A 27,778-nucleotide genomic window follows, 5' to 3' on the forward strand; every position below is an offset into this window, starting at 1 on the left:
CCGGTCCCCTCAACATTGATATATCTATATAACAGTTGGTGCACCGGCACTTCTCACTTTATTGAAAATAAAAATCAATTATTGTTCTGTCAAATTCCAAATTTAATAGGGTGTGAGAATCACAAAGTGAAAGATTTTGGGAGAGTTTTCTCTTTTTTTTAAAGCGACAATCATTTACATGGAAAATGTACCTGTTGTTTTTTTGTCAGTGTAATTGATTGCTGCTTTAAATAAAAATGTTAAAACTCTCCCAAATTTTCTCACTTTCTGATTCTCACAACCTTTTACATTTGGCCCCTACTACATTTAAAAGGTTGAATTTGTTAAATTAAATTATAAGTATTGAACTTTGGAGAATGATAAAGTGCAGAGAGACTAAGGGGGATATTCAATCCCGGGTCACGACTGTCGGGCTGGCCCTGTGACCAAGTCCCGTTCTCGGCTGGCTCAATGGTAATTCGGTAAATGGTATTTAATGTCCCGAACGCCGAAAAGGGGGCATGGCTGCGAGATATGGCCATGGATCGTCGAGCTGCGGCTGTGAACTCGACAATCCATGGGCGTTCTCAACAGAATGGGCCTGACTGCTTCTAAAGTCGGGCCCGTTCTGCCGAGATCCCTGTTCAATGCTGTTGGGTAAGACAGCATTGAATAGGGCCCCACCACTATTTCCCCCATCGGGAATAGCAGCAGGAGATTGAATACACCTAAAGTATCAACCAATCAGCTATTAACTGCAATGTTACAGGCTGTGTCTCAAAAAATGACAGTTAGGAGCTGGCTGACTGGTACTTTATATCTCTCCGCTTTATCATTTCCAAGGCTTAGTATATCCGGCCCTATTGTGCATCTTTTGATTGCTTTAATAAAGATACCTTTTTGCAAAAAACATATTTTCACCTTTTCCTAGCTAAATAATATTTAGAATTTCCATCAATTGAAATGTGAAATTCGTTTAGAGAATTTGGAGTTCAATCATGCTGTCCTAATGGCGGTTATTGTAAGATTAAATAAAATATGAAATTCTGTTTCTTCGGGGACCTCAGTGGTTAATCTAGCTAGGCCGACATACCCAATGACTATTTCATCTCTTAATGTGTTCTGTCATCCTGCAGCGGGTGTTACCCTGAGAAGACATGGTGATAATCAACCTCAGCATCAGCATCAGTAAGCATCCCTATGATATGTAAGAGTTTATTTCTGCGTCATCAGAGCATGGATGTCACATAATATTATTAATATGAAAAAGTCTCCATACAAATGTATTTGTGGTTCAGTGTGTCACACACGACAACAAGTCCCCAATGGAAACCATAGTAACCAAAAATCTCCCTAAGAGATTTAGATTTTATAATGATGTTTCATCTAGGGAAATGTATATTATGTTGCTTGTCTGTGCAAGTATTATTATGACTTATGTGGTATTTTAAAGAAAATTTATGGCTGATATAAGAATATCTGGCTATTCTTAAATATATTACATTTGGTTCAGAATTGTACTTAAAAATAATTTGAATAGTATTATCGCCGCTTACACACAACTGCCCATAGTAGTAGCGCTGCTCACACACAATATACCCACAGTAATTGTGCCACTTACACACAAATTTAACTGGAAGGATGGTGCCACAGAGGAAGAGAAGGGACCCACTTGCTGGCACAAGGTAAATATACTCTGGGTGCAGGTTGTACGAACTGGGGACCGGGCCACACAATTGTAGATCTGCATATTCTCTGGAGGTATGGTTCTACTGTCTGCCTTTCAGTGTAATGTCTTTAATAAACAAAGCTAGAGATAACGGACCCATGCCCATCCCCCGCCCCTCCAACTCCACCACCTTCCCCAATCCCCACCCATCCCAGCCCTCCCCCCCCCCCCCACCGCTGTATCTCCTTTCATCGGTGCGTGGGGACACATCTCCTCCCATGTGCCCGCAGCAGGAGAAATCAATTGATGGTGGTTACAGTGAAGCATTCACCAAATATCAGGGCTATCTGGCCTTATTTATTCATCATGCTGAAGCATTGGTTGCCTACTTGGATACAAAGCCACTGGTCCAGGCAGTATGATTTTACTGGACATCCTGAGTAACAGGAAGGTTACTCACATGTCTAATGTTCACGCAGCAGATCACAGAAGCGGCAGTTGGCATCTTATACTTCTCGCAGCTTTTGCATAATTACGCACAGCCTCTGCGTATGGCTGCTCCATTACCATCCACCTCTGAAAAAGCCCCTATCTTAATTAATCTTCCATTAGTTTATTACTGTATATTTATACTTTCTTACACACTGACCCGCATCCAAAACCTGTGACACTGTATTATACCCAAACTCCTATTTATTGTTCTTTATGTAGACAAAGGGAAATGTTTACTGTATGTGAATAAGCGGAAGATACATCACCCCCCTTTATAATAAAGGAAGTATTTGTTGTACAGGAAGTATTTTGTTATATAGCAAGTGACTCCGTAGCCATTATTCAGAATGATTGCAGGGAGTAAAGACACACTTCACTCACAGCTATCCGGAGACCTGGTGTGATTTGCACACAGACCACGTTACAATAATTCCTCCACACAAGAGTCCAAAGATAAATTCAAAGATCTTTGCTGTAATTTTAAATAATCCACTGTGGTGACATTTATACAAGGATTTAAAGAGCGGGATCACACTGACCAAATCAGTAGAATGTTAGCCAAAACCAATGTGATAGTAGATGACTTGCCATACTGCAATGAGTACTTTACTGTCCTAGATACAGAGTTAGCCTGGCTAAATAAGACAAAGAACAGGAGCCAACATAATACTATACAGCTGAAGACTGTATTCTTCAAACTTTCCTGCAGAAATGACTGCCCAGATGAAATACATTAGAACTCACTCATCAACAAATATGACTCACTCATCCACAAATACGAATCACTCATCTATAGATATGACTCACTCATCTATACATATGACTCACTCATCTATAAATAGTGTTTGAAGACATTTTGGGAGATGTGTCAATCCTACTAAAGATTGGAGAAGTTGACAAGTCAAGAAGGTACCCATACAGTACCAATTGCTTACTACTGTGTAACTCATAAGTAGAATCTGATTGGTTGCTATTGGCTCCTTCTCCACTTTTTCTATGGCTTGCTGAATCTCCCCATTTATATTTGTCTACCAACTATTTATCCTGTTCACAGCTGAGGTCCTTCAGTAACATGAACCATTGAGTTCATGTTCATGAAGGAATACTCACTTATTTTTTCCTTCCCTGGATGGTGGAGGAGCCAATAACACATTATTGTGCATGTTTGACGACATTGAAGAGGATCCAGCTACTAGCTAACATTAAATGGAAAAGTTGTAGATATACTGTCTGTGATCATTTGCAATCTTAGACATTATGGGGTTATTCAATCCAGGATTCCGACTCGAAATGTCCGGCTATCAGAATCCCAGGCAGTGTTTGGTTCTTCCAACAGTAACTTGACAACTGGAATTCAATGTCCTGCTGTCAAGAGTCGGAAAGTCTGTGTATTGTGAAGGCAAGTCTGTGTTATCAGAAATGGCTGTGGATTGTCGAATCAGCAGCCTTTTTTTACAAAATGGCTATGGATTCGACAATCCACGGCCATTTCCGACAATACAGACTTACCTCCACAGGTAGGCAGGTCTGTAGCAGATGAGTCGAATTGAATATCTTAACTGCCAATATTTCCACTGTCTGAAATATAGGCAGACATTGAATATCCCCCTATATCAATATGCTACAGAAAATAAAAACAAGTCATTTTACATAAAAAGTAAAAAATGTTGCACCATTCAGCTATTAAACATGGTATAGTAATTCATGAACTGTGCATTGTTTTTAAATTGTTTTAAAAGGTAACTCCTCTTCTTATAAAACAATGTAAGATTTAGTTCAATCAGTGAACTAAATAAAAATGTTTTGCACTAGTGGTTCATAGGTGCCGATTTATGTTGTTGCTGGTGGGTGCTCAAGCCAAAAATATAGGGGAGTGGCTTCATGGGGAAGGGGCATGGCCACAAAAATAATACCAATACCAGTGCCAAATACATAAATGCCCCTCACAGTGCAGGTACATAAATGACCCCACAGTACCTGTGCTGGCTACGAGGGAGGGGGAGTGCGGTGGGACACGGGCAGATGGGCCGATGCTGAGCTATTCAGTCAGTGCGCGGTATGCAGCACCGGCGTCTGACATAAGACGCCAGCGCCGCACACAGCACACACAGAGCAGACACAGGTTGGCCCGCCCCACATCTGCGTATTACTCCACGGTCAGAATACACTGTTCCCGCCATCCCAGCATACTGTTTCCAAGGCGGCAGGTCCAGCGATGCGGGTGCTGCAGCCGCAAATTAGCACATTAATACGGCAGCCCAGTGGAGGGAGTCAAGCCCGTGGGTGCTCATCAATTTCCATGGGTGCTCAAGCCCTTGAGCACCCAAAGAATCGGCGCCTATGTAGTGGTTCACAAACTTTCTTGAATAGAGGCATACTAGAGTATCAGCATTTTTTCCGCGGTATCCCTAGGTGGAAAATGATCTTACTAAGAAAATGATAAAACTTAGTATATTGTGCTTACTTGTCATCCTTCAGTAATGTGTTGGCTGAACAGGTTGTGTTTCTGTTTATCCACATTTTCTATGATTGGCAGCCACCAGCAGTGGTTTTGTCTATCACATTGACCAAAATAATATTATTTGGCATTAAACCACCAACCATGGCACTGCTGCAAGGACCCTATGGTACCCTCATGGTGCCACTGCACTCAGTTTGGGAACCTATAGTTTACTTTGATATTGGAAATATTGTAGGCTCAGAACAAAAGTGTCAGCAGAAAACAGAAGCAGAAACAGAAGTTAAAAGTAACAATTCTAGTGGTGGGGTAGAAAAGCTCCTACTTGAGGGTTTAATCAATACTTTTAGAACAGGAATCATCTGTGCAATGAATGTTGGTTCTTTCTGTTTGTAGGATAGAACACTAACTGTTATAATGACTTTACTACCACTGTATGGGCTATTTACATATCAATGACATGTCCATGGTAAATGCAAACAAATGAGACATTGACTATGACTGATCCCAAACCTCATCCTGTCCCATCTATATCACATACAAAGTATATTATGTAAATATGCAGTTGAGTCTATGCCAGTGGTAGCCAACTCCAGTCCTCGAGAGCTACCAACAGTTCACATTTTCTAGATCACCTAGCTGAGGCACAGCTGCACTTATTACTGACTGACACATTATAAAAGATCCACAGGTGGAGCTAATTACTTCACTTATGTTTCTGTGAGGAGACCTGGAAAATGTTAACTGTTGGTAGCTCTCGAGGACTGGAGTTGGCTATCCCTGGTCTATGCCATTCATATATAAAAATAATAATAAAGAATATATGACATATTGACAGTTATATGCACTTCATATATTATTTACAATACATTATTGGTGTCAATTATGGCAGAGCTCCAAATACAATAACATTTTGATTTACTTGAACTCATTATACTTAAATCAGGAAAAAACAGTAAAAAAACAGTGGAACAAATTACTAGAACCGAAAACAAGCTGCTTTGATAGTGAAGATAAAAATGCATGTAATCTCTACTTACTATTTGAACCATTTACATGGATTTATTACACAATCTCTGCATGTATACACTGGGGCTCATTCAGAATTAGGCAGGTGAAGGGAATGAGGGCAGCATGTACTAAGCATTTGCGGTACATCCCACCACTTTCTGCATTGATACTAATCACATACAATATGTGCTAACATATTAGTATAGCAAAGGACAGTTATTCGGATAAGAGCTCCCTTTGCAATCACCGTGAGGGGCAATAGGTGACACAAGGGAGGAAATGCATGACACAGAGGAAGATGGGAAGAGAACATGGGTGACAGGGCATGATAAAAAGAAAGGGAGGTGACATTGAGGGATAGTGGGAGATGGCGAGGCACTGAGTGATAGGATAGGGTGACTGGGAAAGGCAGTGGGTGACAAGGAGAAGGTGATGAGGAAGAGGCAATAAGAGACATAGGGGTGATGAAGAAGCAAAGGATGAAGAGAAGAGGATTATGCCTTAATGAGGCAAAGAGTGACAGGAAAGAGAGGGTGCTGAGAAGATACTGTAGTAATGCGGTGGAATTTCAGAGAGTAAAAGGGTGGGTCCCTGGGAAGTGGGTTACAGAAAGTGAAAGTGAGAGGCAGTTGGGGGCAGGGAGATGTCTCCTGTTGCAGCAAAATTGTTAACCATGTCCATCTCTGAATAACACCTGTCTATAATTAATACTTTTATATACTCCCTCCTTCCACACACACAGAAAAAAATCTACACAAGGGGGTGGACTTTAACATTTGATTGCAGATAAGAACTACTTGGACCATCTAGTCTTCCTATTTTTTTGCTTTAGGTAATATGGAGAAGAAAAGGAGACGGTGTCTTGCGCTGATAGTTCCAGTATTGTTTTTCCTTTAAAGTGGTGTTACTTTGGGAAAGGGGATCATCATATGTATCGATCCTCCAGAAATGTGCTTTATTCCTCCAATTTGTCCAAAAACATTCAAGGAAGAACAAATACAATGGTGGTCAATAAGGTAATACAATTGTGAAATGTCTCTCCACTATAAACAACAGGGGACATATGTCTCCTTAGGAAATGAGAGGGGGAGTGTCTCACATTCATCTTACATAGGATAGTGTAGACATATGCCTATTCTTTTATCCCCACATTAGAAAGTGCTCAAATGGATGTTATTCCATACAATGTAACACAAAGCTTACATGTGGTTCCATATGTTCAAAATGTGTAAAGGTTTCTTTATCCATCAATCAAAACAGTATCATCACCACTCCAATAGAAAAAAAGTGACATACATTTTTCAGAAAAGTATAAAGTACCAAAGACATGCTTAAACGCAAGAGATCATATGAAGGATCTAAAGATACCTTGATGTGCTTGATCCTTTCCATATGAGTGTAAGCCAAAGTGTGAGCATCACTTACATGTATGTCACTTTTTTCTATTGGAGTGGTAATGGTACTGTTTTGATTGATGGATAAAGATACCTTTACACGTTTTCAACATATGGAACCACATGTAAACTTTGTGTAAGCAAGCCATCAATTATCCATTCACCAGAGATGTTACATTGTATGGAATAATGTCCATTTGAGCACTTTCTAATGTGGGGATAAAAGAAACCTTGCTAGGCGTACATCTACACTATCCTATGTAAAGATGAATATGAGACACTTCCCCTCTCATTTCCTAAGGAGACATATGTCCGCTGTTGTTTATAGTAGCAAGACATTTCACAATTGCCCCACTGACCACCATTGTATTTGTTCTTCCTTTCATGTTTTTGGACAAATATGAGGAATAAATCCCACTCTATGAGAATCAAAACATATGATGATCCTCTTTCCCAAAGTCACACCACTTTAAGGGAAAGACAATATTGGAACTACCAGCGCAAGACACCATCTCTTTTTCTTCTCCATAATTGAGAACGGTGACCTGCAGCAGAGGTGGCACCAGAACTTTAACAAAAATCTTTCTGTCCCCTTTAGGTAATGTTAACTATTTTTGAAACTTTGTTCTTTGTAAGGATATTCATATTGCTATCCAAAGCATGTTTAAATAGCTCTACTGTATGGTCCTCTACCACCTCTGATGGATGGCTACTCCACTTATCCACTACCCTTTTTGTGAAGTAATTTCTCCTTACATATTACCTAAACCTACCTCCCTGCGGCATAAGATGCATGTCCCAAATACTAGAACATCCCCTGCAGCCTCCTGAGCATAGGCAGGTGGACTAATAGGTCATAAACTTATTGATTGGCAAAGGATGCAAGGGGCAGCTATTATCAGGAGAGGTGTCCTTTGCATTACTAATTGCATATGTAAGTACATATTCAATTAGTATGTGTGCAATGTGTGGCGGCATGTTACTACAAGAATTAGTGTAAGAGGTTATTACATCCCACCCTAGATCAGCAAAGGAGTACAAAAGCAGAGCAAATTATCTTTTTATGCTGTTCTATTGTTAAACAAACTGATACAGGCACATGACCCTCCACTCCATGTTACTTTTCCTAATAAGATAGGAGCCAGCACCTCCACTGTGCTTGATCCCTGCACACATCGCTGATCACCTGCTACACACCAAATGCAGCTCTCTGAAGATCCCTCAGAAAACACTCACACTCCTCTCACTGCACACAATGCATCAGCACTTGGTAGGCAAAGTAAAGCCAGAGACTATAGACACTCTGAAATTCCCAAAATAGTGGTTAGCTGTCAACTTCAGGATCTCACCGGCTGCTGCTGGCCATTTATTGCTGCACCAGTATAATTTATCCCGGTGGTGGGATCGGAGGGGTAGTGCACAGGCAGATGCAGCACTGAGGAGGGCTGGGGGAAGGCCTTAGCTCTACAATGACCAGCCCCTCAGTGTCCAGCTATCAGCAGAGCTGCAGCAATTATCCAACCCTATCCAAAACTACACACCTTATTATGCCCTTCTGCTGAATTGGCCCTCAAACCAGCCATGATATATGGCTGCAGGCCATTCTACTGATGACTGTCAGTGGGCTGACTGACAGCCAACAGCCCTCATGTAAGCAAAATAATAATAATTTATTTATTTATTAACAGTTTCTTATATAGCGGATACATATTCTGCAGCGCTTGACAGAGTATATTTGAACATTCACATCAGTCCCTGCCTCAGTGGAGCTTACAATCTATATTCCCTACCACATGAACACTCATTCATTCTAGGGTTAATTTTTGTTAGGAGCCAAATAACCTACCCGTATAATTTTTGGAATGTGGGAGGAAACCATAGTACCCGGAGAAAACCCACGCAAGTAAGGGGAGAATATACAAACTCTGCACAGTTAGGGCCATGGTGGGAATTAAACCCATGACCTCAGTGCTGTGAGGCAGTAATGCTTAGCATTACACCATCCGTACTGCCCTTAATAATAATAAAAAATGTTGACGGGGTGGCACGTGATTTGGTGCCCTAACTAAGTCTGCCACTGCTCCACACCAAAGCCTGCCATTCTATTTTCCCTTTATTGCACCTTATTGTACCCTATGTGCGGTAAAGAAGAGGGAGGAGGGTTTCATTCTGCATTGTACTCTAAGAGGAATCAAATCAGATCCCTCCCAACACCCACCTTATCCCCTTCGGGAAGTGCAGTGGAACTCCCAGGGCTGAAATGCAGAAATGCAGTGACCAGGGGTATTCGCAAAGAGCCACTTTTATCAAAAAACCTGTCCTTTGCAATACTAATCTTATGTTAGTACATATGCAATAAATATCAATGCAAAAGTGGAGGGATTTACCGCAAATGCTTACTACATCCTGCCCAGAGAGAGTGGTGAAAAGAATGAGGTGGGTAACTATAATGAGTTGTATAGATAGAGAAGTTACTAAAGAGGGAGGAGTAAAGAAAATCAGACAGATACAGATCATAAAAAAAGAGACACCTCCCTTAGTACCTTAGTGGTGACACTGAGTCAGGACAGTCATCCAGTAGGAGAGGACAGGCGTACCTTCTAGAATAATGTAGCGGGGTGAAACAGAGCAGGATGTAGCTATTGGAGTGATCCATACCACATCTCATAAGCAGGGCAGGCGACAGGGGGGGTCAAAGGGGACACCTGTACAGGGCCCCAAGCTTGTGAGGGGCCCCTAACTTCTGACAGCTGTAAGCATAGCTGCAGCAGTGAAGTGCCTATAAATGGTTTATAAAGGCACCCGCCTGGATTCCTGTTAGGGTACTTACCCAAACACCCCTCAATATGCAGTACACTAAAAATATTCTGCTCAAGGGGGCGTGGTTAGGGGGCCCCAGAGATATCAGTGTACCGGGCCCCAAGATTTCTGTTGCCAGCCCTGCTCATAAGTCAGTGTATATATTTATGCAGGCAATGGGTGAGTTTGAATGAGTGTCAGCACCACGTGGAGCAGAGGATAGAGGTGAGTAGAGACCAACAGATGTTGTCTGATTCACATGATATCTAAGAACACTACAGTGTGGCAAAATCAGTGACGGTTTTTACCTATGGGCTGCAGGGCTGCAGCCCCTCCAGGTAAAATCCACCACTGTTCTCTGCTGAAGGGAAGCCAGATGCAGTCTGTGAGACTGCACTGGCTTCACTGGGACTGGCAGTGACTTCCCATTGGAAGTCTGACCTGCCAGTCACTCAAAGCAATCCCATATGGAGGTGTTCCCTCCCTCCGGGATTGTTCAATATGAGCTGCTAATCGGCAGTCCATAAATGCCGAGTTCTGCGCATGCGCAGTATGGGGATGATACAGTGCATGCGCCAGACCCTGAATCTGCCCCTGTGGGCTGCTGCAAAAGCAGCATGTGCAGTACCAAAGAAGCTACTGTGCATATGCCGGCTCCATGGAGGGGACCAAGACCGGCGGTCGGGAGCGGCAGGGACCGGGACCAGGAGCATGGTGGCAGTGGAGGGTGAGGGGGGCCCGCAACGCAGCAATCCCCCTCCTCCGCAGAGGTAGGAGTCACCGCTAGGCATAATAGATACTGGTGCCACTATGATGATAAACCTTCTCCTCATGCTGGTGTGTCCTTTCAACTCTAATACTGCACCCAAAACTATGTCCTTATTGTACTTTTACCCCCTAATGCTGCAAACACTGCTTTAAACTTAACCACCTAATACTGCACCCAAAACCATTTCCTTATTACCTAACTTTGGACATAATTCTGTACTCTTCACCAGTGGTGGTTGCAGGATGGGTGGCACTTGAGCCTGTTCTCCCACTGTCATTTGTGACACTGCTGCCTCCACCTGACAGAGCCAGTGGGTACTAGTGCGATGGTCCCAGGATGCCTGCCAGTTGCCTGCTGCCACCACGCTACTAATGTAGAGAGCTAGGGGCAGCGGTGGTGCTGTTGCTTGTGGTGACATGCTCCCGGACCCATGGGCTGTCATGCTGGAGACTGACCAGAGAGCCCTTAGGGGCCGATTCAGACCTGCTTGTTCAGGTCCAAATTCGGCCACGTCATCTGATGGTGGGGGTCTGCGCATGCAGACCGGCGCTAATGCGCTCATGCAAGCCCCCGCAGCAAATGCTTTCAGCTGGAAAGCTGTCACACGCCAGGACATTCACATTTTGATTGGCAGCCAGGAGGCATCCTGGGTGGACACCTGGTGTTTCATGGGCATGCCAACAAAAACAGTGCCCAAAGAAATGCTGGGCCCCAAATCGATGAAATCCGTGTGGCAGAAAAGTAAGTCCTGGGCTACTTTTCTGCTGCGAACAGGCGAGAAGTCTTTCAATGGTGAGCAACCATCAAATGATTTCTCTTCTGTGCAGGCACATTCGAGCAGGTGTGTAAGTATACAAATCCGCTCACAGTGTAACAAGGGGACCTGGGCATGGGAGCAGTATTAACCTGCTTGGTTTGAATCAGGCCCTCACCAGTGCTGGGGGATAATTGAACTTTGCTCTCCCCAGCCTCTTGTGCAAAGTGCATAGAACTCTGGCCAGAGGGAGCCTTAGCATCGGCTGCCTGGCTCAATATACTACTCCAAACAAATATACAATACATATTATAAAGAAGACCATTATACTGTATATTACACCTACACAGTGACACTCTCACACACATGATATACCATCTTCACGTATACTGTACGCATGCCCGCACAGCATGAAGTGCCGAGGTGATGGAGGAATCCAATTGGAATCCTCTTTACAATCAAGTGTTCCTTTTGAAAGGAAGGAGTGGGGGTCTGGGAACCACCGCCATCTGAAGATTGTGTTCTGTAGATTCCTGCAGACAAACCCAACATTCCATTTTCAGAGTAAAGCTGGCAATGCACCTAAAGATTTATTATCCAATCTGGCTGGATGGAACAAAAATCTGGTAATAGGATGGGGGTAATACCTGAATGACCAATTATGGCAGTTTTCCAGCATTTCAAAGCACATGGTCAACTGTCATTTGCTCCCATAAATCACCAGATTTTTTTTTTTTTTAACTGCCACATAGGACAATAAATCTTTATGTGTATAGCCATCTTTAGTTGGAAATAAGGTGGCCCTTTCAGACCCCTAAAAATACATACCAAACACATGTTACTAATGTTCCTGCATGTGTAATGGACCTATTAGTAATAATGAGTAGGCCTCTTGTTCATACTGTGAAGTCTTTATTCTTGCCAAGCTAATAACTTTGATGCTGTGATTCAATCACATGATTCAGAAGAATGGAAAACTAAAAATATCACCATAGATTATTTAATCTATATAATTATTTTAGATGGTATGTACTATATGTGCAGATACCCATTTTCAGAGCTTCAAAATGTATTTGTAATTACAGATGTAGCTGGGCTCATCTTTAGCCCTTGCAATGGCGAGCACCGGCGATAGAGACTGGGACACGCGTGCATCTCACATGCACGTGCATCCCAGTATCACGGCGGCTGGGCAGCATCTCCCTGCCCGTCTCTGCTTCAGGGAGACACTGCCCAGTTCGTGGGGGGGGGGGGTCGGGGCGGCGAGGGGGACAGCGGGGGAGGTGGGGGAGGCGGCGGGGACCGGGGCAGGCTCCGTTTGCCAAGGGGCGTGCAGGCGTCTCGTGCGCGCGTGCCACTGGCGGTAGCCGGCCGCTGGAGGGGCTGGTGATAGAATCGCCAGCCCCTGCAGAGTTAAAGCCGGCTCCATCTGTAATTCAAAGGATTTACAAGTAACAGTAACAGGTGCACTTTTTGGTAGTCTTTTCATGAATTCAACAGAATTCCACTGACTTGATATATGTATGAAGCCTGTATAACGATAACACTTTTGTACACTACATCCAAGTAGGGCATATTAATATAGATATTGGCATCAGCAACAGCTGTTGCTCTCAAAGTCGTTATGGTGTACAGCTTAGATCAGAGGTAAAGCAAATCAAAGAAGACTGAAATGAATGGGAAAGACAACAGTTAAGAATTAAGGAAAAGAGGAGCGATAGGTGAACTGTCCAAAAGAAAGTACAGCAGTGGTAATTTGTTTGGTGTTTGTGTATATGTGTTCAATAGGTGTTATTAGTGGTGTGGGATTTAAAGGGGGCTTAAGTCATATATGACAATTGGCCTCGGACATCCTACATCTTACTGCACAGCTTCTTAAAGTCGGTCCTCATGACCCCACACAGTGCATGTTTTGCAGGTCTCCCCACAGAATCAAATGACATAATTAGCTCCACCTGTGGATCTTTTAAAATGTGTCAAATCAGTAATGAGTGCATCTGTCAGGCGACCTGGAAAACGTGAACTGTGGTGGGCCCTGAGGACCTACAGATGCAGCACCGCTCATCATTGCAGGGGATGGTGGTGGATTTGCCACGCGCCAGTCTCCGCCAGTCTTCGGAAGGGGACGCGCGCGCACAAGACGCGCGTGCATCCCCTTACAATGGAGCAACCCCCGCCGCCGGTCCCCAACGCGTTCCCCCACCTCCCCCCCCCCCCTAAACCTGCCCGTCTCCCTGAAGTGGAGAATGGCAGGGTTCCTGTCCCCGTCCGACGGGAAACTGGGACGCGCATGCCAGTGGGGGTGGTCTGGCTACTACGGACATATTACTATCTGACACTTTTTTTTTTTGCCCAAGAGTGGATTTACCTTATAGTAGACCACAAAAATAACATGGTCTCTTAATGGAAAAATGTAATTGAATGTTAATATATAGGTTTGATAAAATATGTGTGTCAGTAATATTTGCACTTCTCTTTATGGCTAATTGTAAAATATTGGGTACTTGTTTCCTAGAACGGCCACAATCGTGAGTGATCGTGGCTCTTAATTAAGGGACACGATCCTCACGATCTGGCCGATTTTTTAAAATTTTTTCACTTTGATTGACAGAAATCGGGTCGATCGGTCGGTCGCGACCAATTAAAATCGGCCGCGATGCGACCGACCGATTGACCCGATTTTTCCATAGACTTCAATGTTAAAAAAAATTTTAACATTGAAATCGGGAGGATCTTGTTGGTCTTGTGCCATTATAATGGCACAAGATGAGATGGACTTGATTAAGTCCATCTCACATAGGGTAAAATGATAAAAAAGGTGAAATGGCCAAATATGACCCATTTCACATTTTTTATGTGCCCGCCATGACCCCACGATAGACGTCAACCCGAAGCGTGGCGAGCGCAGCGAGCCCGCGAGGGGCGGCGGTACGCGTCCTCCGACCTTTTCATTCCCCTACTATCCACTAGGGCGTGGAGTGAGAATATAATAGTGTGGCGAGCGCAGCGAGCCACCGAGCCCGAAGCGTGGCGAGCGCAGCGAGCCCCGCGAGGGGACGCGTATACCTGTGAAGTTAGACGCGTCCCCTCGCGGGGCTCGCTGCGCTCGCCACGCTTCGGGCTCGGTGGCTCGCTGCGCTCGCCACACTATTCTATTCTCACTCCACGCCCTAGTGGATAGTAGGGGAATGAAAAGGTCGGAGGACGCGCACCGCCGCCCCTCGCGGGCTCGCTGCGCTCGCCACGCTTCGGGTTGACGTCTATCGTGGGGTCTAGCCCACTTAGTAACATTTGGGGGGGCAATTTAAAATAATCAGGTGAAAAAAAAAAAAAATCGGGTGAAAAATCGGTCGATCGGATCGGTCGCATCGTATGCGACCAAATCGCATGCGATGCGATCGATCCGATTTTTTATCTTACGACCACAACGATCTAAATCGTTGTGGCCGTTCTAGGAAACAAGTACCTAATATTGTTTTTAGATATACAGCTGGGTGGGTATAGTAAATTACTACAGGTCACTAAAGTTTAGAGATAAATGATTCAGAGAGCACTTTGCTTTTTTTGCATTTAAAATCTGCATCCAATTCGGAACAAAGTAATCATGCTTTTACACCATATAAAAACATAGGGCCTGATCAGGGGCAGATTGTAAACTTAAAGTGGTACTGAAAAAATTCCCTAAGCGGCCTCATGTGGGCGGCACCAAATCAAATATAGGCAGAACCAACACCAAAATAGGCGGGATTAATACATAACTGCACCTGTGTGGAAGCTTTTGGTTTCAATATGCCTGACAGTCTAGTGCAAGAGTCCTCAAACTATTTTGCTCTGGGACCCCATCAGACAATAAATATAAATATAGGACACCAGAAAGTTACTGCAGAAGGTGATCACATCACATGTGTAGTCAGCAGACAGCACATACTGTACATGGCAGCATTGTGGAGGCACAAAATGATGTGAGAAATCTACAATAACAGACAATTCAACAGATTTTTCAGACTGCTTGAATCACTGACTGAGATTAGTAAGTCATCAGCCTGATGGTTAGCAACATGGTGTCGTGACCCCATGATGAGAAGGTCGGGACCCACTTTGGGTTCAGGACCCACAGTTTGAGAACCAATGGTCTAGTGGTTCCCAGACCTTTAAACTGCTGTCACGAACCACAAACACATTTCAAATAATACCCCATCTCCCATCTCACTGAGACTGACCACAGACCCCAGACCCTCACAGCCCAACAACTCATTGCCATAATCGCAGCAATGTCACAAATATTCCCTCCCTGGTGGAGCCCAGAAACACCCCAGAAATAGTTTTACCCCCGATAGCTCCCACACCTCTCCCTATAACAGATGTCATAGTGGATATAGATGGGCAACTGATGAGTATTTGCAGTCGGGTAATCCGCTCAGTGAACCGGCAAAGGTTATTTGTGTGGGAGACAGGAGGGGGATGGATCGACTAGTCTGGACATGGCCACATCTTAAGAAAAAGTCACTGTCAGATGAGCAGCGTTGCAAATGCAGCGGCCTACCGTTGATCTTCCCTGTTTGGTCTGTGGTCAATCCGCATATGGGCCTGATTCGCAGATGTACAGTACGGTAGCTTTGTAAGGAGTGGCAGTGCAATAATATACTGATGTCACACAAGGTGCCTTGTGTAGATAGACAACTTCTACTGAATTCTCTGATCCACTGCTGCATCCAATCCTATGTGTAATCATTGTCCATCTAAGTAACCCTCAGAATAGGCACTGAATTCACTTACCAAGGGCCAGTGCAACTGTGTCAAAGGCAGGCACTTGTTGTTACCATTTTCCGAAAATGCCACTCATTTCCCACCCACAAACGGTCAGGGAATGTCAATCCTGCTGCAGTTTAGGATGCAGTGTGACCATCATGGCAGTCAGAGATCTGCACATGAGCAGTACACGTCTTGCACGTCGTGAAAACATTGGCTCGGCATACATTTCTGAATCAGGCCCATAAGTGCATAAATCCAAGCTCATTTTAAGTAGTATATTTTAGACTATCTAATACTGTCTTGTAAAATAGGTTGGCAAATACATTGAACAGTGTTAAACTGCTGTTACCTTCTATTATGTAAATACACTCTTTGTCAGGAGGGTACTTGTTGGGGTAATTGGGGGAGGTAAATATTCCTCCATCTGCATTTTTTGTCCAAGATCCACACTGCAATGATTTCTGTCCCTCTGAAGTGGTTGGTTTGTCTGAAATACATAAAATAAAGAATGATTTTGATATTTAAAGCTATACCTGGCATTTTACTAAACAAATGAACTTTGTAGTAAATGAGGAAAAACTGTTGTGGAAAGTACTTACCGCCTACTTTTTTTGTTGCCGAAAACACATGCAGAATAATTAGACTTGTTACAACTGCAATAAAAGAAGGTATTTTGTCGTTTAAAGGCATTTCTCACAGGCGTCATTCTGAACTGTACAGCAAGCTCTTTACAGCATTGCAGATTATTTACATAGACGGATTATTTGACATTAAATGCAGAAATCGTTTCATTGCTTGGATATTCAGAATACACACAAGATGATCATGAACTTCTCTGTATCACACAAGCCACGTTTGAGGATATAGAGTGTGTCTGATATGTCAGACAATGCGTTATGTCTCACTGACTCTGTCACAAGATAAGGTGATGTGTGCTCTGCTTAACTCTTGGCACACTGAGGTAGCTACAGCAGTCAACCGCCAATTAAAATTTACAGTTCCAAAAGAAAACACATTTTTTTTTACCCACACAGTGGCATTAAAGTCAGAACAGATGACACTTTAATTGTGTATTTTTCAAAATTGCAATAAAAGTATATGATTTCGAAGAAATCTCTAGTACAAAGACCCAGTGCATTATATATTTATGTATTTATTACAACCCATCTCTGTATGTTCTAGGCTGTAGCTAAAGGTAAATATAAAACGACTGTAGGAGCAATGATTATAACAGAGAACACACACAAACAGCAGCATCAAAAGACCAATATATTGACACACTGATGGAGCTGTCCTTGGTCCTTAATGAGTTATGGAAATGAACCTTCTTAATATACACACGTTAAAGGTTCTCTGAATTTTTAATGTAGTGAAACCGGTTGTCCTAGCTATATAATGCAGTTCTATAAAACCACAACAACAGTACTGTGAAGAAAAACACTACTAGTAGGTGCAATTTTCCATTAAATCCACAAGATGCATGGGTTCCACCTATAGTGTCATAAAGGGCTTTATCGTGCTTTGTATAGCATTTACTAATAACTGCAGAAGAGAAAAGGACACTGTGTTATACCTCGATTCACCACAGCAACATCACCCCCACTTCTCATAGTAAGCATATGGAAGGAGTTCTGCTACAGCTCCAGAATGTCAATGTATGCTCAGCAAAATGTACACTCCAAGCTTTTATTATTCCCATCACCTCTGTGCACAGCCTTTATGCCAAGATCAATATTCTATACAATCAGAATCTCAGCTTGGGCAATGCCTTTGCCTGCGTTTCTATGAAGTGTAGCATTATAAGGCACAGACAGAAGTAATGTGCTGCAAGCTGCAGCTGGAGACATATACTCACTGTGAAACAAACTGCGCCCATGGACCATGTCTGTTCCTTACACAAGGGGCTTCGATCTCCACTAATTCCATTTAGATACGGGAGGACTTCCAGTGCGGGGGAATAGGATGGATCAGAAAAAAAATAAATACAATACAAGCCAAGACAGCAGGGACTGACACTTTCTCTTTAAACGGCTCAAGTAATCACCATGATCACATGTATAGGAATAAATGTATGTAAGCACTGCATTCACACACTACGGTAGATCACATCTCCAATCCAGATCCCCGGGGCTTTGCAACAGATCGCCATGGACTGGCCATCACCACTGCCAGTGCTGGAGATAAGGACGAATAATAAATAAGGAGGATACAAAAGTAACTAACGCAGGGGATCTAATCATTAGTTTCATATAAGACCAAAGCCAGATCGAAGCCTTCTCCCGGTTTACATAGCAGCGTTTCCTGGGTCTTCCCATGCATTGAAAGGATTAATGGGTCCGTCATCTGCTCCCTCCGGTCGCTCCACCTTTGCAATCTTCTGTAGGGAAGCTTTACAAAAATAGGGATTTAATAATATTTCTACGATGAAATCCGCATTAAAACTGCAAAATCCTTTAGTGTGGAGCAAATCCAAATGCTCTGTTTGTTGCATAGTATCAATCAGCCAACAATTGTGAATAGCACAGACACAGACCCCTTTCTGGAAGGATGTAAGACCACCAATCCAGAGGTATCAATATGTGAGCAATCCCTTATCAGCAGAAGGCGATCAGTCCCCTCCTAGCCCAGGCACACAGCCTGTGCAATAGAAGCATTCATCCGGAGCCCCAGGGTGGCTGTAGCTCTCCTCCAACTCCCCTAATATTCACAGCACAATAAAACTTTAGTAGTTAATCCCATAGCCACATGTTATTCTTTTCCCTCGCAGCAATCCAATGTACACATAGACAGTGCCATGGTGGGTTCAAAGAGATGCTCACAGAATAAATAAAAGTCACCATCCATCCTGTTACCTCTTAGAAATAAGATGCGCTGTGGGAGAACATGTTCCTAAGAGGGATACAAAATTATGAGCTGAAGAATCTGTGGATTGCATTAGACATCCAAGACTGAGGTGTATTTCCTTTGGGTGATGGCTGCCTCTTGCAGGGGTCAGCTTCACTTTCCATTAGGATCCCACCTTCTTAAATGACCCCCTTCTCCAAGTACAGCAGCAGCGGCACATAGTCTACAATGCAGAGATACAGTACGCACAGAGAGGCGCTGCAACCTTCCCTACAATATGCACCAGACTTTCCCTGTGAATCACCAATGCTGCAACCTAAAGCACTCAGCATCACAAGCCTGAGAGCCAACGCAAAGGCTTTGCATATTACTGAGAGAGGGAGGAGGGTGAAGTGTAGTCAGGTCTGTTCTTATTTCTCTCACTATCTGCAGAAAGATAATCTGTTGATCTCAGTTTCGGTTGCCTTCTAAAATATACTTTTTTTTTTTTTTTTGAGGGAAAAGACATGTATAATGGGTTTGCTTTTTGAAGGAAATATAAATATAATTCAGTCAGTGTATTGCAGTCATTGACCTGCATATTTTGTATGTACTATATTGAAAAGCAATTCAGTGACCACATTGCAATGCATCATTAAAATCAATAGCCCATTATTTTTTTTGTTAGTGTCATGAAAAGGCTATGCTGTCTATGCTCCACCATCAACACTTCCCATCAACATTGTAAACTATATACTGTATTTACAAATACGGACTATAATGTAGAGCACTAGAAACGCAAAGGAAACAACGGATAAGGAAACAATGTTCAGTGATTGTTACAATTACAGAAAGCTCCTAGAACCTAACAGCAGTTGAGACATAATTCTATTACTAGAAACAACTCATTTAATGCGTGGAAGGAATTATATGTATATATATATATATATATATATATATATATATATATATATATATATATATATATATATATATATACTGAATTCATGAATATGTTCATTGTACTGGTCTTTGCATTACATTGTTAATTATGGCTGCTTGTCTCTCCATCCACATTTACATGAGCTTGGGTCATTGTGTCAACACATATTTATTTATTTATTTATTTATTTATTTATTAACAGTTTCTTATATAGCGCAGCATATTCCGTTGCGCTTTACAAAGGAGACAGTGATACAACAAACAGGGTATTTACGGACAGTCAAAAGTTAGGAGGGCCCTGCTCGCAAGCTTACAATCTATAGGTAAATAGGCATTGACACATAAGGATATATACTGTATTCTTTGTTGCATCGATTCCACCAGAATGCAAGGTTCTGTGACTGGTTCTGGAATTTGATAAGCTTGCCTGAAGAGATGAGTTTTTAGGGAACGCTTATAGATTTGGGGCGGGATGTATTAAAATACATCGCCGCCCTTCGCGCCCCCCCGCCGCGATGCCGCCGCATATGTACTAACATATGCGGCTGGCATCGCGATGCGGTGACGGAGGCCCCCCGCGATACCTGTACTGTGGTCTGCGGGGGGTCTCCGTCACCTCCCAGCCGGCTTCTGCTGCCTTCACGCCGGGGACAGCTAAGCAAGCTGTCCCCGGCGCTTCCTCCTCCCCCTGCAGCCGGAAGGACGTCCGGCTGCGTTGCTAGGGGGAGGAAGGGCTTACCTTCCGGGGTCCAGGAGGACCTGCAAGAAGGTAAGCCCAAGGGAGGGGGGAAAGGGGGGGTCGGCGAGGCGGCGGGTTGCGGCGACGCGGCGGGCGGCGAAAAGAAGCCCCTAGGCTTCTATAGGGTATCGCCACCCAAAGGTGGCGATACCCTGCCCTGCGAAACCGCTGCGAACGGGTTTTAGTACATAGGAAAATGCGGTAAAACGGGGGTTTTACCGCATTTTCCCTTTAGTACATCTCGCCCTTGGAGACTGGTGGAGAGTCTTATTGTGGTAAGATATTTGGTCGACATGCATTAGGACAACCACAGATCAACATGGCTTAGGTCAACACATGAAATAGGTTGACATAGCTAAGATTGACCGGGTTGAAAGGCCGACAAGCATTAGGTCGACAGTCAAAAGGTCGACATGAGGTTTTCACTTTTTTTTTTACCCGAATGTCGATATGGACACTGTCACAGTTACAGTGTGCTGCACACTCCATGCTTCTGGCACGGTGCCTCGCTACACTTGGCACACTATTCTATGCTCCCGCCATGCCCTAGTGGATGGTAGGGCATGAAATACTGAATGTCGATACAGGTCAACTCCCAAAAAATGTGAAAAACTCATGTTGACATTTTTACTGTTGAACTAGCCATTGTTAAACTAATGCGTGTGTCGACCTTCCAATCCTGTTGACCTTAGACATGTCGACATATTTCATGTGTGGGCCTAAGCCATGTCCACCTTCAGCGGTTGACTCAATGCATGTCGATCTGATATGTGTTGACCTAACGACCGTACACCATTTCGATTTTGTACATTTTTACGCCCTCTTGAGGGCATGCTGTAAAATAATAATAATAATAATAATAATAATAATAATAATAATAATACTAAGGGTACCCTATTGTTTACTCTAGAAGATTATAACTATATTTAAGAAGTCCATGAAAAGATATAGGGTTGGCCATCCGTGAGCTATCTATTGTCACCATCATTTATCATCAATGATGTTAACCTCAATTGCATGAAGCAATCAATGGCAAACGATTGATGGTTTGCACCTATTGATGACTGTCCCTGTTGGGGGAAGGACAGGTTTTGGGCTAATCAAGGGAGGGGTTGGAGCTTAGTGGTGGGGCTAAGCTCTGATCCTCAGTGCTGTGGGGTAAAAATAACCATTTATGGCTAAGTCATTGGTCATCATTGACAAGCCATAATTAGTTGCTAATGGCCATTGTTAAGCTGATAGTAATGTGCACAACCTAGCAGCGTACAAAGTAACTAATGGGATTCATTTGTGTAAGTGAAAACATTTGCCCCTTTTACTACAGAAGTGCAACAACTTTAGTTGGTGGATGTTTCATGCTGCCCATTTCTTCTGCTCTAGATCCATCACAGTCGAAGGACAGATTTATTGTTAACCTACAAAATACCAATAAAAACACTACAAATATTTCATAAAACAGAGGTAATATTTGGTCGCTACTGTACTTGTGCTACTACAAGTTCTAATATGAGGGCACTGGATGGTTGCCCAAAATAGCTGGGTACCCACATGCTGCTGATATCCTAAATAACACAGCTCAGTTAAACTGTGACTCTATAGTTGTTATGGAACTACAAATTCCAGCATGCTTAGACTTTAATCATATCATACAATAGCTTGACCACAGGATACTCTGAGCTCAACAGGAGCTCAACTTCTGCCATTCTTCACCTTTAGTCTAGGAACCATTATTCTATTTCAGCTGCAGTACAGTAGCGAAAGAATACAGCAATTTTCTGCTGAAATAGGATAATAATGCCGTCCAAAAAGGTGAAAATGCATTTGTTATAGGGCCCGCAGAGAGTGTTTTTATGCTGCTCATTTTTAAAATGATTTATTATTTATATCTTTACATCATAAACATGTCAATACATTTTACATGGATACATTATAACTGAATAAAATATGTATACTACTTGCTTATTTATAATTATTTTTCATGTTCAATATATAGCTGGAATCCAGCCCTGTACATTAAATATGGAAAAATGGAGAATAAATATTATACTGTTAATATTTATTTACAGTATGGTATACTTACAGCACGGTATGAGGAATATACAGCATGAGTGGATATACTTCATATATTGTGTGCTATAGCCCATGGTTATTTATCTACTGTACTTGCTATAAGCATATTACGTAGTATGCTAATGCTATCATTTGGTTTACATGTATTCATAGCAAAAGGGATACTTTGTATAAAATTTGGAATGATATTCAAACAGGATAATTCCAGTAATGTCACAATAAATATTCTTTCTTTACTAATATGAGCGTTTTTGATTATATACACTGCCAAAAAGCTGTGAGGACTATTATAATTACTTGTGACACATTGGAATACATAAAGTCATATAAAAAATATACAGTACATACAGGTCTTGTATACAGTATTTGTGTAGAAGTCACTTGCCTTGTCTTCTCAGACACAATAATTACAATTTATTTACAGAAAATGCCTGCAGGTAGTCAATTTTTCAGTCTCACTCAGACTGAAATGAAGACTAAGCAATGAGGACTGGGTGCAAATTCTCCCCTCTAGCCATAATATATGACCATGGTCATTTGGTGACATGCCTTCTATACAAATTGATATACCGTACAGTACTGTATCCTGAAGATTGCGCCGGTATCTATCTGGAGGAGCATCCTAACTGAACATGAGTATAATGTGTGTGTATGAATACCTAAATTAAGTTCCTGGCAGAAAGTTCAATGTAATGTAGAAAATAGACGGCACTCTCAGAAATTGTATGAAATTGTATTAAACAAGGTGTGTGTTTAGTGTGCAAGACAGCCTTGTGCTGACACCTTGTTTAGTGAAACTGCCAGAGTTGGAGGTGTTAAAAGTGATCAGACGGGATGAGGTCAATAGGTCTACAAGCATTAGATCAAGAAGCATTAGGTTGAAAGCCACTAGGTCCACATGCATGAATGTCGACATGACTGAATTAGGTCAATACAAGCAATAGGTTGACCTGGCGAAGGTCGACCGTCAAAAGGTTGCCTTGTGTTATAAAAAAAATGTTTGAGCCGACAGGCGGTAGTTCATGCCCTACCATCCAGTAGGGCATGGCGGGAGAACAAAATAGAGTGCTGAGCATAGCGAGTCACCGTGCCTGAAGCATGGTGAGCACAGCGAGGCACCGTGCCTGAAGCATGGTGAGCACAGCGAGGCACCGTGCCTGAAGCATGGTGAGCACAGCGAGGCACCGTGCCTGAAGCATGGTGAGCACAGCGAGGCACCGTGCCTGAAGCATGGCATGCATAGCTAGCCATGTGAGGGGACACGGTGTACTTTTTAGTGTCCATGTCGACTGTGTCCACATTTGGGCAAAAAAGTGAAAACCTGTCATCGATCTTAAGACTGTCAACCTTCCCCATGTTGACCTAATGCTTGTGTTGACCTAATGACCCCATTAGTAATTAGTGGAGACATTAAATGTCAAAAGTGCTCCTGTTCATTAAAGCTTCATCATGATGTTTAGAAAAGTGTAACCACTGCAGGAATGTGGCTGTAGAAATTATGGCCAACGATGGAATTTTGTCCGCACTCACCATTTACCTTAGATACTCTTCAATTTGTGGTTACATTTCAATGCAGTGTCTGATGGTGACTCAGCTTGAGCTAGACACTGTACGATCATGTACCATATATCAGGCGGCGGGCGTGCACAACCTACTGGCTGATCTGCATTCTCTTTCCACTGGCTTCTTCCAGTCAGTTTCCTCTAGTGTTGGGCATATAACAAGTGGTGTTCACCTATCATCCAACCAGGTGATGACAGCACGTAAGAACCTATCCTTCCCCTGTATCTGCTACTTCAGCCAGAAGTCACAGTGGCATGTGATAAGGGTAGCTTTATATAGTCGTTCAGGTATGTCTATTGTCCTGGGTGCTATAAACTGCTTACACATTGGGCTAAAAGTAATAGGGATGACAGATTTATAGAGGTGTCCTGTTACATTGTTGCTGCATACAGCAGCCCTCTATAGCAGGACTGCGATGCATACAAGTCATGGCATACCACAGCATATGCATGCAACCAACGGCTCTCATTCACTTAAATGCATAGTGGTAGCATAAGCCTCATTATATCCTGCAATGCTCTGTGGGCAATAACACAAAGGGACACATCTGTAGATAAATAGGAACACTTATGAATTTGCTGGTGGGGGATACATAACAAACATTTATCCATTCAGTCATTACTCTTAAATAAGTTTGCGATGGAAAATGGATGACCGTGCGTTATGTATGTACAGTATTGTTGTGCAGTATGTAGACAACAGTGATTAGACACCCCCTTACAAGCAAAATGGTGTGCTCTTGCAGCAGACACATGTTTTATAAAGTATAAAATGAGTAAAGATTCACTGACTACCAGAGTTTGAAAAGGGTATCATCATAGGCTACGACATTGGAGGTATGTGTGTGAGAAGCATTGTGGATGTTAGGAGGTCTCTAAATCCACTGTGTCTTTTGTCATTAAATTATTGAAGAAGGATGGTCATTACAGGAATCCCCCTGGAAGACCCAAGAAATTGTAACCTAAGAACTGGAGAGTGCTAACCAGGGAGCTTCAAAAGAACAGGGTTTGTCCCATGCATACTATTGTAAAAATGTTCCAAATGGCCACTAATGTGTCAGTTTTGAAAAGAACACTTAGAAGGGAGGCCCATGCACTTGGATTATGTGGGTGAGCAGCTGCCTATAAACCTGGAATCACAAGAAGAATGCAGCCCAGTGCTTATGATGGTGTAAAAAGCACAAAATTGGACATATTTGGGTTTGATGCTTACCAGTAGAATGTCTGTTGCCAGAATGTACAGTACACACTAAAGGTGATGCAAGTCATGGCTGTTGCTTTTGTCTTGTTACTGTAATGTGACTCTCAGAGCATGAAAAATGGGAGGCAGGTCAGACAGCCTCTAATCAACAGCTCTTTAACCTGTAAACATTAGTGATGAAGAGGCTTGGTTTTCTGGAAATCCAAACTTGAGGGATCCAAATTAATCCGAATGGCAGATTTGATTTTCCCACATTGCCCGGATTACAAAATGAGGAAATGCACCATCATCCTAGTGTTGGCTTCTCGTTCTCGTGGGTTTTGGATTCAGCGCTAATTCACAGCAGACTGTTGAGAGAGTTGTGTGCTCTGCCAGTCTGTGCTTACACCATACTTACTCCATGCTGTGTTGTACTTACTCCAAGCTGTGTTGTGTTTGCAGTAGCCAGAGCAGGTCTCCAACTATCCACCTACCCTACTCAACCACAGCAGAGCAGAAGCTGCAGCAGCAGGCACAGCAAGTCTCCAACTATTCACCTTCCCTTACCAATCACAGCAGGGCCATAGCAGCTGCAGCAGCCATAGCAGGTCTCTAACTATCCACCTTACATAGTAACATAGTAATTAAGGTTGAAAAAAGATGTTCGTTCATCCTATTTGACTTTTACTGCTGTAATGTTGAAGAATCCTCTTCCTAATTCAGTACAGAATTTCTTTTCCTTGAGCCTCAGTACATGCCCGGGTGTCCTAAGTATAGGCATGTTAATGAACAAATCATCTCTCAGTTCCATATGATTCCTAATCCTGTATTTGAACATACTAATCATATCACCACAACCTCCATTTCTCCAGTAAAAACCTATTCAGCCTGGTTAACCTATCTTTGTATTCTAGTGATTTGAGACCTCTTACTAGCCTAGTTGCCCTTCTCTGTACCTGTTCCAATTAATTTATATCCTTTTTAACCCCTTCCCGACATTGCCTTTTATGCTAATTTTTTTTTTTTTTCCTCCTTGCGTTCAAATAAGCGTAACTTTTTTATTTTTCCGGCTATATAGACACATGAGGGCTTTTTTTTTTGCGGGACAAGTTGTACTTTGTAATGGTACCATTTACTATACCGTATAATATTCTGGGGAATCAGGAAATAATTCAATGTGAGGTAAAAAAAAAAAAAAACGCCATTCCACAATTTTGCGCTGGTTACGGTTTTTTTGGAGTTCATAGTTCGTTTAAAATGATGGGTTATCTTTATTCTATGGGTCGTTACGATTCTGGTGATACCAAACTTATATAGTTTTCGTTATGTTTTACCACTAAAAAAAAAAATCGCAACTTTTACGGTTTTTCTAATTTGCGTTGCGTCGCCATGTTCTGCGGCTTATAACTTTTTTATTTTTCCACCTACGGACCTGGGTGAGGGCTCATTTTTTGCGGGCTGAAGTGTACTTTTTAATTAATTTAATTATGGGATATGGGCGACTTTCTGATCTCTTTTAGTTATTTTTTTTTGGGTACGCGATGCGACCAAAAAACGTAGTTTTGGCGTTTGGAATTATTTTCCGTTTACGCCTTTAACCGTGCGGGATAACTAATGTTATATTTTAATAGATCGGACTTTTAGGAACGCGGCGATACCAAATATGTTTATTTTTTTTATTTTTTATTTATTTTTATTTGTGAAATGGGGAAAGGGGGGTGATTTGAACTTTTAATATTTTTTTATTTTTTTTTTAATTTTTAAACTTTTTTTTTTTTTTTTTTTACTTTTACTACAAGGCCCCCTAGTGTACTTGACCACTAGGGGGCGCGATCGCCTGTACTAGGTTCAGCCATAGAGCTCTATGGCTGAACGTAGTGATTTTATGCACTTCCTATTACATCCTGCCTGAGGCAGGATGTAATAGGTATGCATACACGGCCAGCACAGGGGTCTACATTAGACCCCTGGCTACCATGGCAACCGATCGGCACCCTCCGATCTCGCTGCGGGGGGCCCCGATCGGCGCCGGAGGGGGGCGCCCCCCCTCCGATCAGCTATTTAAGCACTGCGGTCGCTTTGCCCGCGGTGCTTAAAGGGTTAAACGGCCACGATCGGCGAACTCGCCGCTCGTGGCCATGAGAGCAGGGACCTGGCTGTAATATACAGCCATTACCTGCTCTCTTTCAAGCCAGCTCACTCCGTGAGCTGGCTTGATTCCCCCTCAACCGACATATGACGTAAATGTACGTCATATGTCGGGAAGGGGTTAAAGTGCGGTGCCCAGAACAGTATTCCGAGTGTGGTCTCACCAATGCCTTTTAAAGAGGCACTAACACATTGGCATCCCTTGAATCCATTCTCCTTTTAATGTGTGCAAGTGT

At 42.8% G+C, this 27,778-nt stretch overlaps 1 protein-coding gene across 3 annotated transcripts in view; it reads right to left on the minus strand.

Annotated features, from left to right (window-relative positions):
- Positions 1-19,265, minus strand: part of NETO1 (neuropilin and tolloid like 1) — a 137,589-nt gene extending 118,324 nt beyond the window's left edge. For 2 of the 3 annotated variants that reach the window (XM_083187726.1, XM_083187725.1), the window contains exons 1-3: positions 17,933-19,265; positions 16,677-16,730; positions 16,427-16,564 (exon numbers count right to left, since the gene is read on the minus strand). In XM_083187726.1, coding sequence (XP_083043852.1) covers positions 16,427-16,564; positions 16,677-16,730; positions 17,933-17,960 — 220 coding nt within the window. In that variant the 5' untranslated portion in view covers positions 17,961-19,265. The remainder of the gene's footprint in view (positions 1-16,426; positions 16,565-16,676; positions 16,731-17,932) is intronic. The other variant, XM_083187724.1, reaches the window with a different exon arrangement.
- Positions 19,266-27,778: the final 8,513 nt, after the last annotated feature.

The sequence above is a fragment of the Crinia signifera genome, chromosome 5 (assembly GCF_055691185.1).
Source record: "Crinia signifera chromosome 5, ASM5569118v1, whole genome shotgun sequence".
Lineage (NCBI taxonomy): Eukaryota > Metazoa > Chordata > Amphibia > Anura > Myobatrachidae > Crinia > Crinia signifera.